We start from the raw sequence: 12,603 nt of genomic DNA on the forward strand, positions 1-12,603 counted from the left end.
TCCTGAAAAATATATTGCACAAAAACAAGCATTGTTGCCTTGTCAACATCAGTAGACTCATCAACCTGGATTGCGTACCACGGTGACTCATTACTCCTCTCTAACAATTGCGCCTTAATGTGCTCTGCTATTTCATCAATTCGTCTGTTATGGTGCTAGTCAAAAGAGGAACACGTGCCACCTTTTGAACTGCAGCCTCTCTTAAAAGTTCACACTAGATGTCCTTAGCAGCAGGCAGGATCAACTTCTTCACCAATAGTAAAGGGCTTCTTAGCTTTAGCAATGCGGTTAGCCACTAAGAATAATGCTCTCAGTGCAGACACATTTGATGAAATGGTGGCCTTCAATAATTGCTTCTGTTCTTCGTGTTCACGTTTTTTTCTTTTGAAAAGCTCCAAAGGATTGTCTTTTAATTCAGGGTGCTTGGTCTCCATGTGGCGAAGCAGTTTTGAAGGTTTCATGGCTTTGTTGGATAGCCGGTTGCCACATATTATACAAAGCAGGCTTGGAGAGTGTGAATCACCTGTTGCAATGAACCCATTAATTTAAGTAGGACTCTTGGTATTTTCTTTTAAATGCAGCTTTCTTTTTGTTGGTAGTCTTAGAGTCTTCTGCTGTCTTATCATTTGGTCTTTCCTCCTTTTCAAAGAAGCTCTCCAGCGACATTTGTTTTTTTTACTCATTTTGGCTAAGGTTAGCTTGTGGGCTTACCAAAACTGTGACTGAGACAAGTGCTCAGTACGGGAAAGAGGCGCAGACAGAAGTCGTAAGTAAAATAATGGGCAGGCCATGTGCAGACTAAAATAAATGTCGGATTCTGATTTAAAGCCTGCCACCAGATGCAGCTGTACAATTGAAGTACATCAACTCACTTGCCACTATAAAGCCTGCCACCAGATGCAGCTTAATTATCACTTGCCACTCACTGATAGGGTTTTGATATGTGTCTGCAAGCAATTGATTTATTATGGTCTCTGCTAATGATAATCTGTATTTGCAGCCTCTCCCCAGCGCTAGCATCACTGCCTCATCTCCACCTCAGATCATCAGGCATTAGATTCTCATAAGGAGCTTGCTACCTAGATCCCTCACATGTGCAGTTCACAGTAGGGTTCACGCTCCTATGAGCATCTAATGCCGCTGCTGATCTGACAGGAGGCGGAGCTCAGGTGGTGATGCGAGCGTTGGGGAGCTGCTGTAAATACAGGTGAAGCTGCGATCGCTCGCCTGCTGCTCACCTCCTGCTGTGTGGCCCGGATCCCTCACAGGCCTCGGACTGGTACCGGCCTGTGGCCTGGGGGTTGGGGACTCCTGAGGTAAAGGACATGAGTGAAGCTGTTGAAAGATAAGCTGAGGCATAGTAAAAGTTTTCAGAGTTTGAGTAAATCGATTCTGGTGGGGCAGTGCCAAACTGGAAGTGGTTAGGAACATCGTACTGATATGAGGCAGGGAAAAGACTGACAGTGAAAGTGCAGAAGCAAAGAAAGGAAATTATTTGATTGGCTATAGTTTAAAGCCTAATTGGCTGTTGTAATGGTTATCCTTAGTGTTTTGATTTTGTAACTTTGAGGCATTTGCAGGTTTAGGTTTTGGTTTGCTTACAGAGGTTGCAATGGAATTTGGGCCTCATCAGTTGAACAGCCTCCTTGTTTAATTTAACAAGTTACAGAGCTGGGAAAATGCAGCTTTAGTTTGACCTCAGAGTAGAGTAATGAAGGGAGACTGTCGGAGATAACACTAGAATTTGCGAGTCAGATCTTGTCCCTCCTTATGGCTTCTCATCTTGTTTAGAGGAAAAGCCAAAGTCCTTATAATGGCCTACAAGCCACTTCACAATCTTCTCCCTCCCCCAATTCCCAGTGTTTTCTTCCTTGCTCCCTTTTATCTAGCCATGTTTGTCTCCCATTGTTCCTTCATCAGGCCAAGAGTGCTACCTTAGGATGTTTGCTTCCTCTGCCTGGAGCCTTCTTCCCCCGGGTGGCTGCATGGCTTACCCTTCACTTATTTTAGGTCAACTTTATCAGAGAGGCTTGTCCTGACTTCTATTACCTCCCCTTCCCATTCCTGTTACTTTGCTTTATTTTTCTTCATAGTACTTAGGAAGTACATATATAGGATCACTAACATCCTATGTATGTTTGTTTGTGAATTGTTACATTGTCTTCAGCCATTAGCCTGTATGTTCTCTGAGGGTGAGGACTTACTGCTGTATCCCCAGCAGTGCCGGGACCAGTGCCTGGCATGTAGCTCATACTCAAGCATATATTAGACAAAAAAGAAAAACAAGAGCAGGAAAGTGAGTGTGAGGGAGGGAAGGGGTTGGATATGGATCCTATATTGTTTTGCATACCAGTCAGGGGAATAAAAATTTAATTTATTTGTTAGTGGTAGCTATTAAAGGGTTTGAACAGGGGAATGATAGCAAAAACATTTAGTTTAGGGAGGTTAGTTTGGTAATGATGTGTAGGATGGATTTTTAAAAAGATTCACATCAACCCCTTTTCCCTCCCCAAGTCAGTACCATGTAACATAGCTGTATGTGCTTTAAAAAAAGAAAAAATTTTTTTGAAATAGTTTGACTCTCAAGAAACTGCTCATATAATTGCCAAAATAGGCTAAAAGCAAATTCCCTTCCTGTACCTCTTCCCCTTGTTTGCCCCAATGATAGTATCTTACATTACTGCAGTACATTGTCAAATCCTGGAACAAGACCTTGGTATAATACTATTAACTCAGGTACTGGCCTTAGTTGGATTTCATCGGATTTTACATGCACTTGTGTATGTGTGTGTGTGTGCGTGCGCACATGCATAGTTCTGTGAAATTTTATCTCGTGTAGAAATGTCCTTTTTAATGTTTCTAAATCTAATTTTGAAGTTTTCGACGAGGTGTTAGAAACTATCTTTGATACCACTCTCCAGGTTCTTGGCCTCCCACATTTACATATGAATAAAGTGAATGGCCTGTTGTTTTATTTCTTTGTTCTTCTCCTGTGGTGTTTCTTTGTAGCCTTTCCTTTCTACACCAGAAATGCTTTTTAAATTTTGCCTCTCCAGTATTGCAAATCGTATTACCTACCAGGTCTTTTTTTTTTAATTTTAAAACTAGTGCATTACCTTCTTATTTCTTTCTATTGGTCATTTATCTACTTAACAACCCTTCATATCTTTTCTGACAGTAAAATATTTCTACAGGACTGTTGACAGGGTTCTAAAGTTTTTTCCTTTGCCTACCCTGCCCAACTAATTAGAAATATATTTCTGGTAAGTAATTTACCAATAATTTCAGAATTGGGAGGGGTAGTGGGTTGGAAGGAGATTGACTAAATTGTTTAAGTCCTTTATTCATCCTTTTAAAAATCAAACTTTTAATGTCTTTAGATATTCTGCTAGCCATATTATTTTACTAAAAGCCCACTTCATTAGTTTTTATATATCATGGGAAATATTTGTCTTTATGTTATTTACAGACTTCCTAAAACGAAGTGTTTAAGTTAAAATTTTATAGTTTAATTTCTGCAGCTGTCCTAAATATGTGCTATATATATTTATATGTGTTCTATATGAGATATACACATACCTGCTTATATGTTGCTGATATTTAAGGTGATAGTTGATGGTATTCAATAGGATTCTAGATTAATATGCAGGGCTATGCGTGACAGCTGAAGAAAAACCAAGGTCTATATGAACATACTTGATACATTTCTTACAGGTTCTGAGTTCTGTACGCACGGAATGGGATCCACTGGATGTTCGCTTTGGCACCAAACAGCCTTATCAGGTGTTGACAGTGGAGTGCTCCATCAGTGTAGACAAAGAGCCCATGGCTGACAGTTGCATCTATGAATGTGTTCGGCACAAAATCCAGTGTGTATCAGTCACCAGAATACCACTAAGATCGAAGGCCATTAGCTGTTGCAGGAATGTTACTGAAGACAAACTGATTCTGGGCTGTGAAGATTCTTCAGTAATTCTTTATGAAACTCACCGTAGAGTGACTGTCTTAGCTCAGGCTGAAGTTCTGCCTTCATTAATAAGCTGCCACCCAAGTGGTGCCATTCTGCTAGTTGGCAGTAACCAAGGGGAGCTGCAAATTTTTGATATGGCTCTTTCTCCTATTAACATCCAGCTTTTGGCTGAAGACCGCTCACCTAGGGAGACTCTACAATTCAAACAATTCTTTGATGTTTCTAGCAGTCTTGTTCAAATGCAGTGGATAGCTCCGCAGGTTGTTTCTAAGAAGCCTGAAAGTGGGGACATCTATGATCTCCTCTTCCTCAAGTTTGACAGAGGACCTTTGGGTGTACTTCTGTTTAAACTTGGTAAGTCAAGGAAGTTGGTGAGTAAATAAATTTTTTATGATGGTGACAATATAACTAAGACAATAAAACTATTCTTGGAATGTAGATTTTCTGTTTGTCATTCCATCAATGTGCTTGCCTTTCAAACATTTCATATAGTTTCCTTAAGAAAGCCTTGTGGATGATTTTCTAAATGTCAAGGTATATTATATATTGAAGAATTTTGAAATTGCATTAATTTTCCATTGTGATGAATAAAAAGACTGAATTAGCCACATTTGATGCTTTCCAAAATAAACTGTCTATTAAAAAATTCCTTAAGAAATAGTACACATGAGAATATATTAAAAGTATGTCCATTACAAAATTCTGTAATACTTTTCTATTAAAATTATTTTAGATTATAAGTGTCCATTTCTTCCCAGATTGGAAATGTGTAAAGCAAGTGTTTTAAAAAAGAGAAAGGAAATATTTAGTTAGCATTTGCTAAAGATTTTAGATTAAAATATTCAAAAGTATTAATCAATATTTGGAAAAACGTGTATTAATGTATCCCATTTCGACCAGGAAGCTTTAAAGCGGAATTTTATTATTGTGATTTTTTTGCCTTTTGTAGTTTTGCATTACTGGCTATGTCCTGAAATACATGATATCCTTTAGGCAGTTTGTTGGGTTTTTTTTTTTAGAGTTGGGTATTTATTTTTAATTTTTTGGCTGTACGTGGGCTTTCTCTAGTTGTGGAGAGCGGGGGGCTGCTCTTTGTTGCAGTGTGCAGGCTTCTCACTGCAGTGGCTTCTCTTATTGTGGAGCATGGGCTCGGTAGTTGTGGTTCTCAGGCTCTAGAGTGCAGACTCAGTAGTTGTGGCGCACAAGCTTAGTTGCTCCACGGCATGTGGATCTTCCTGGACCAGGGGTCGAACCCGTGTCGACCTGCATTGGCAGGTGGATTCTTACCACTGCACCACCAGGGAAGTCCCTTTAGGCAGTTTTGTATAATTTAACATTCTTGAAAGAACCTCACTTAGGTTTTAAAAAACCAATTTTAATTAATGCACATCACCGCAACTTGAAAACATAGAAAAGTAAATACACTTAAAAACCCCTTATAAGATTTGGCTCTGTGCTAAAAGTTAAGTTTTTAAGACATTGTAGTATTTGTTAAATAGCTGTCAGTTTACTTTGTTTTTTTATGGATCTACGTCCCTCTGAAATTGAACACATGAAATAAATCTAATGAAAATGACTTGACTAACTTGAAAGATATCAGGGATATAATGTGAGGGCTATGTTCTTTCCACATATTAAAAATGCAACTAAATCCATTCATAATGTCAGTATTGTCCAAGAAAAAATATGTTTGGAATCTCATTTATTATGAGATAATCCAGTTCTACTTTGCCCAACTACACATTTAACAGTGGTATGTCTCTGTACTCAACACTTATTAAAGTGGATGTTAGATGTTTTGCATATCTGTTAAAACTCCCTCCTCCCTCCTCTTTCTCTCTCTCTCAATAACCCAAGTTACCTGTCAAACAGAAGGCTGTCTTCTGACATATACCTAGCCTTTCTTCAGCCCTGCCTTGTGGGCCTACTCACAACAGCTTTGCAAAAAGCACAGCTTTCTCTTCCTATCTCTAGCACATTTGCCTTCTTACTAAAGTAAACAGGCTCTCAGTGTAGGGATTTAGAGGGCTTCCTGCTAATTGCCAGCTTGTAAACTTAATTGGACTATCTCCCTGGGCACTGTTCCTAAATCAATTAGGCAATGAGTTGGCTGTCACCTCTTTTTCCCAAGTAGGTCTCTTGGAAGAGAATTATCCAATAGAAGTCAAGCATTCAAATGAAAAGGTGATAACTTCTGCAACTGACATTTATCATTTAAATTTTATTTTCAATATGACTGAAGTTTTATAGAATAGGGAAATTTTACAGGCTCTTTAAAGGATCTAAAGATGGAGTTTCCCAGGATTTTTGAAAATGTATTATAAGATTAATGTTTATTACAGATTATTTTTCCTAGGAAGAGTAGATTCCTTGAAACAGTAGATTCCAGCTAACAGATCTTTTTTTTTTTTTTAAAGAAAACCCTGTTTAAAGAACAGATTTTTCTTAGGATCTGCTACTAAATACATCCAGAAATTTTAATATACTTCTTGAATTAACACAGTGCTGATTCTGGGCATCCATGTGGAATTTTCATGTATAATTCAAGTTACTGCATATATAAACAGGTAGTTGCCTGTGCAGTTTCCCCACTAGGGAGCATTTATGAGATATTTTTCATATGCTTGTTATGCAAGCCTTTGGAAATTTTGACATGAAAGGTGTAGCTTACAATGTAAGAAGCTGAGATAGATCATGGTTTAAAATAGAATGCTGTCATATGTAAACGTGTCAGTGGCTACTGCCAAGATGCTAAGATTTTTGGAATTTGACTCTTAGAATAGGTCAGTTAGTGTCATGTTGAAAGAAAACTCTGTTGCAAGGCTAGGGCTTCCATTCTAAATCCTTATAATTATCGCACAAATGCACTGTGGTTAAAAGGCCATCACCACTGTTGTAAGAATGAGAAAAACATGTCTTCCTCAGGAGTGAGCTAGAAGTGTCATCCTCCTATGTGGAAGCAATGTGTAAAAAGCATTTCTTTACCTGACAATCATCATTCATATTTCCATATACATATACTGGGATTAAGAGGAGTCCCTAATTACTGAGATATTAAAGCTCTTCCATTCTCATCAGTACCTTTTCCAGCCTTCACTGCTGTCTTTAAACTCACATGATCAGCTAGCTCCTTGCCCTCTCAACAGAGAATCCCACCTTTTACTTGGCACTTCATTCATTTTATCTGCTCCTCACCACCCACCCAATGACTTACCTACATGTACGTAAATCTTTTCAGTTTCAATTCAGTGGAAAAGGAGCCTTCCTCTCGTCTAAGACTAGTTCCAGCACTGGTTCCACTCTGGATCCCATAACATTCCCTTTGATACCTTTACTCTGTCACCTTCCCCACTCTCCCCATGAATTTTGCTACATCATCAGGTACAGGCCCAAGCCACACCATGAAACAAAGAAACATACATACATCTCTTCTTTAAAATTATTTCCCCTGTTATTAATCAAATGTTCACCTTCCTTTCATAGTCAAACTCATTGAAATAGTAGTGAACACTGAATTTCTCTGCTTCTTCACCTCCCATTCACCCCTCACAGCACCGCCTTCTGGCTCTTTTCTTCAGTGTTCTCCTGGAACTGCTCTTGGAAAGGTCACTAGTGACGTCCTACTTGATACACATATTTCTCTTATGTTACTTGATGACTTTTCAGCATTTGATGGTTGCTGACCACTTTCACCATCATAGAACTCTCATCATACTTGCTTCTATGACTCCAGATGCAACTTTTCGTCACTTTTTAATGCTCTTCTTCTGCCTCCTCATGAAAATATTGAGGTTCTCTAAGGTTCCATTTTTAGCTCTCCTCCCATTTTATACAGATTGAGAGTTTAGTTTTGATTTTGGTATCCTATCTCTGACTTCAGCCCAGACCAATCCTCACTCCACATCCACATATTAATGTGGCTTGCTGGATACCTCCCCCTGAATGTACACAGGTATACAGATTTATTATGTGCAGATATGAATTCATAATCTTTTCCCCTGCTTCTCCTCCTATATTCTCCAATTTGAGGGATGGTACAGTTATTTAGACAGACAGAATCCCAAGTCAGAAGTTATCCTAGAATCCTCCCTCACCCCTGATGCCATATCCAATCAGCTACCAAATCCCATCAGTTCTGCCTTTCTAAATACGTACTGTCAAAAACAATTCAGTCTATTCATCCTTGCTGTCATTACCTTAATCTAGATCTTTGCTGTTTTACCATGATCAAGCAGTGGCCCTCTATCTGTAATCCTCTGTCTTCCAGTCTTCCCAACCCACCGCTCAATTAATCCCCTGAACTGCCACCAGAGTGCAGATTTGATCGTGGATTCTACAGCCTGAAATCCTTCAGTGGTTAATAAGCCTGTCTGCGTCTCTGGCTTCATCTCCCCAACTGTGCTTCCCTAGTAGCTCCCCAATCACAGCATGTGCTCTCACACTCCTTCTTTCCATAGTGGTGTTGAGTATTCCATCTACCTAGAGTGCTCCCACAGTGCTTCATAACACCTACAAAGTTAGGAAAAGGTTAAAAGTTCAAATGATGATATTAAACAAATAATTAAAGCTAACTTCTTCCCTCTCATAGGATTTTGAAAATCACAGGCAATGTGTGTGCATGTGTGTGTTTGTCACTCTATCTAAAAAACAAGTAGTCTGATTTTTCTCATAGAAGTTTTGTAAGAAGTATGTGTTCTTTAAAAGAGTTATTTTTAATGAGTTATTTAAATTTTACTTTACCCAAGTGGTAATTGGTGGTAATTTGTTGCTGGAAGGATATGTCAAATACTTTATTAGATGCCTAGTCATCTTAAAACTAGATCTTATATCATTTTAGATGGATTGCTGTTCCAGACAGCATTCTGCTTTCTAGAGTGATGATGGATTTTTAAATCAAGTTTATTGAGGTATAATTTACATAAAATTAATTGTACCTGTTTTAAAAATGCATAGGTCAATGAGTTTTGGCAAATATGTATATCCTCAGGATTACCACCACAATCAAGATGTAAAACATTTCCCTCACCCTCAAAATTGTCTCAGCCCCTTTGCAGTCAATCCCTGCCTCCCTCGAAGCTAAAGTACATTGATCTGCTCTCTGTTATTACAGATTAGATCTGCTTTTTCTAGAATTTTATAGAAATATACTCAAAAAATAGGTCCTCTTTTGTGTCTTGCTACTTTCACTCAGTAAGTATGGAAGAGTCTGTGAGACTCTTCCATGTATATCTGTAAATTTTCACTTACATTGCTGAGTAGTATTCTATTATATAGCTAAATCACAATTTGTGTATCTTTTCACATGTGGATGGACATTTGGGTTGTTTCCAAATTTAAGCCAGTATCATTGAAAATGCTATGTACTTTCTTGTACTAGTCTTTGTGTCCACAAACTATGTACAAACTATGTACAAATGTATGTAAAATAGATGTATGACATCTATTTTAATTTCTGTTAGGAAAAAACCTAGGAGTAGAATGGCTGGGCCATATGCTAAGTTTACGATTAACTTAAGAAGAAGCTATTTTGGAGTTCCAGTTACTCCACATCCTCACCAAAACTTGGCATTAATGGTCTTTTTAATTTTAGCCATTGTAGTAGGTGTATAGTGGTGTTAGTTGGCATTTCCCTGATGAGCCTTTGGAGCTGGTCATCTTTTATGTGTTTATTTGCCATGTATCTTCTCTGATAAAGTATATCTTCAAATCTTTTGCCCAAGTTTAATTGGATTGTTTATTTATTATTGAGTTGTAAGAGTTTTTATATATTCTGAACAAAAGTCCTTTGTAGGATGCTAGTATTGTGAATATTTTCTTCCATCCTGTAATTTATCTTTTCATTTTATTAACAATTTTTTAGGTAGCAGAAGTTTTAGTTTTGATGAAAGCCAGTTCTTGGATTTTTTAATTTTATGGCTTATGCTTTTTATGTGCTATCAAAGAAGTTTTTGTCGAACCCTTTTTTCTTCTAGAAATTTTATGGTTTTAGCTTTTACAATTAGGTTTATTGTCTGATACAAGTAATTTTTTCTGTATGGTGTGAGGTATGAGTTGAAATTAATTTTTTAATATGAATATTCAGTTGTTCCAGCAGCAACTGTTGGAAAGACTATCCTTCCTCCATTGAATTCCCTTGATCATATATGTGTGTGTTTATCTATGAAAAGACTCTGGGGCTTCCCTGGTGGCACAGTGGTTCAGAGTCCGCCTGCCGATGCAGGGGACGCGGGTTCGTGCCCCGGTGCGGGAGGATCCCACATGCCGCGGAGCGGCTGGGCCCTTAAGCCATGGCCGCTGAGCCTGCGCATCCGGAGCCTGTGCTCCGTGGCGGGAGAGGCCACAGCGGTGAGAGGCCCGCGTACCGCAAAAAAAAAAAACAACAAAAAAAAAGACTCTGTTCTCGTCCACTGATCTCTATGTATATACTTTAGCGAGTACTACACTGTCTTAATTTCTGTGGCTTTACAGTAAGTCTTGAAGCCAGGACTATTAGTCCTCCAACTTTGTTCTTTATTTTTTTTTTTTTTGATGTGGACCATTTTTAAAGTCTTTATTGCATTTGTTACAACATTGCTTCTATTTTATGTTTTGGTTTTTTGGCCGCGAGGCATGTGGGATCTTAGCTCCCCTACCAGGGATTGAACCCGTACCCCCTGCACTGGAAGGCGAAGTCTCAACCACTGGACCACCAGGGAAGTCTCTGTTCTTCTTTTCAAAATTGTTTTGGCTACTCTAGATGTTTTGAATTTCTGTGTAAGTTTTAAAACTGACTTGTCAATTTCTACAAAAACACCTGGTGAGATTTTGATTGAGATTACATTGAATCTATAGATCAATATGGGATGGAATGGCAATTTAACAATATTGAGTCTCCCAATTTATGAACACAACATCTCTGTTTATTCAGGTCTTCTTTAATTTCTCTCAGCAGTGTTTTATAGTTTAAAGTGTAAAGATCTTGTACATAATTTCTTCATGTTTTTGGATGCTATCGTAATTAGTATTTTTAATTACAACTTTTAGTTGTTCATTGGGGTTATATAAAAATAAAAATTTAAAATATTGACCATGTATCCTGCAACCCTGGTAAACTCATTTCTTAGTTGTAACTTTTTATTGTAGATTACTTAGGATTTTCTACGTAGATGACTATGACAACTTCAGTTAAAAACAAATGTTATATATTCTTATCCAACGTGTATGCCTTTTGTTTTGTTTTCTTCCCTATTTTACTAGCTAGGACAGTACAGTATTAAATAGAAGTGGCAAGGGAAGATATCCTTGCTTTGTTTCCAATCTTAGGTGGATAGCATTTAATCTTTCACTGTATGTATGATGTTATCGAGGTTGAGGAAGTCCCCTTCCATTCCTAGTCTGCTGATATATATTAGCATGAGTGGATGTTCAATTTTATCAAGTGCTTTTCTGCATGTATTGAAATGATTATGTGTTTTTTCTGGTCATATAGTGAATTATGTTGATCAGTTTTCAGATGTTTCAGCAACCTTGCATTTGTGGGATAAATCTCTCTTGTTCATGATGTATTACCTTTTCAATATGTTGCTGGATTTGCTAATATTTTTTAAGGATTTTTGTATCTGTTTATGGGAGATAGTGGTTTGCAATTTTCTTTTTCTTTTCCTGTAATGTTTTGTCATTTTTGGTATCAGTGTAATGCTGATATCATTAAATGAATTAGGAAATATTCCCTCCTCTTATATTTTGAGTTGTGTAGAGGTGATACTATTTCTTCTCTTATTGTTTGAGAGAATTCACCAGTGAAGGCATCTGGTTTTGTGTGTGTGTGTATGTATAAAGGTTTTTAAACTGCAAATTCAAATTTAAATAATATAGGATCATTCAGGTTGTCTGTTCATTTCTTCTTGAATGAGCTTTGATAATTTGTATCTTTCAAGGAATCTGTTTCATTTAAGCTACATTTATTTCTGTAAAGTTAGCATATTATTCACTTATTTTTTAATGTCTGTAGTGCTATAATGATTATTCTTGATATTGATAAATGTATCTTCTCTTTTTTTCTCAATTTGGCAGAAGTTGGTCAATTTTTTTTTTTTTTTTTTTTTTTTTGCGGTACGCGGGCCTCTCACTGTTGTGGCCTCTCCCGTTGCGGAGCACAGGCTCTGGATGCGCAGGCTCAGCGGCCATGGCTCACGGGCCCAGTCGCTCCACGGCATGTGGGATCTTCCCGGACCGGGGCACGAACTCGTGTCCCCTACATCGGCAGGTGGACTCTCAACCACTGCGCCACCAGGGAAGCCCCAGAAGTTGGTCAATTTTACAAATTGTTTTAGAGAACCAGCTTTTGTGTTCATTGACTTTCTCTATTATTTATTTTCATATTTTCATTATCTCCTATTTTATTTTAGGTCTAATTTGCTCTTCTTTCTCTAGGTTCTTAATGTGGAAGCTTGGATTGTTGATTTCAGACCCTTTTTCTTGTGTAATTGAATATTTAATGCTGGTAATTTCCCTCTAAGTAATACTATAACCACAGCTACATCTCACAAATTTTGATGTTATATTTTTATTTTTATTCATTTCAAAATATTTTCTAATTCATGTTTTCTTCTTTGACCCATAGGTTATTTAGAACAGTGTTGATTAATTTCTAA

At 37.7% G+C, this 12,603-nt stretch overlaps 1 protein-coding gene across 1 annotated transcript in view; it reads left to right on the plus strand.

Moving 5' to 3' along the window:
• Positions 1–12,603, plus strand: part of WDPCP (WD repeat containing planar cell polarity effector) — a 254,644-nt gene that overhangs the window by 151,028 nt on the left and 91,013 nt on the right. The window contains exon 11 of the mRNA XM_060168956.1: positions 3,715–4,324. Within this exon, the coding sequence (XP_060024939.1) occupies positions 3,715–4,324 (610 nt within the window). The remainder of the gene's footprint in view (positions 1–3,714; positions 4,325–12,603) is intronic.

Source organism: Lagenorhynchus albirostris, chromosome 13, assembly GCF_949774975.1.
Source record: "Lagenorhynchus albirostris chromosome 13, mLagAlb1.1, whole genome shotgun sequence".
Classification (NCBI taxonomy): domain Eukaryota; kingdom Metazoa; phylum Chordata; class Mammalia; order Artiodactyla; family Delphinidae; genus Lagenorhynchus; species Lagenorhynchus albirostris.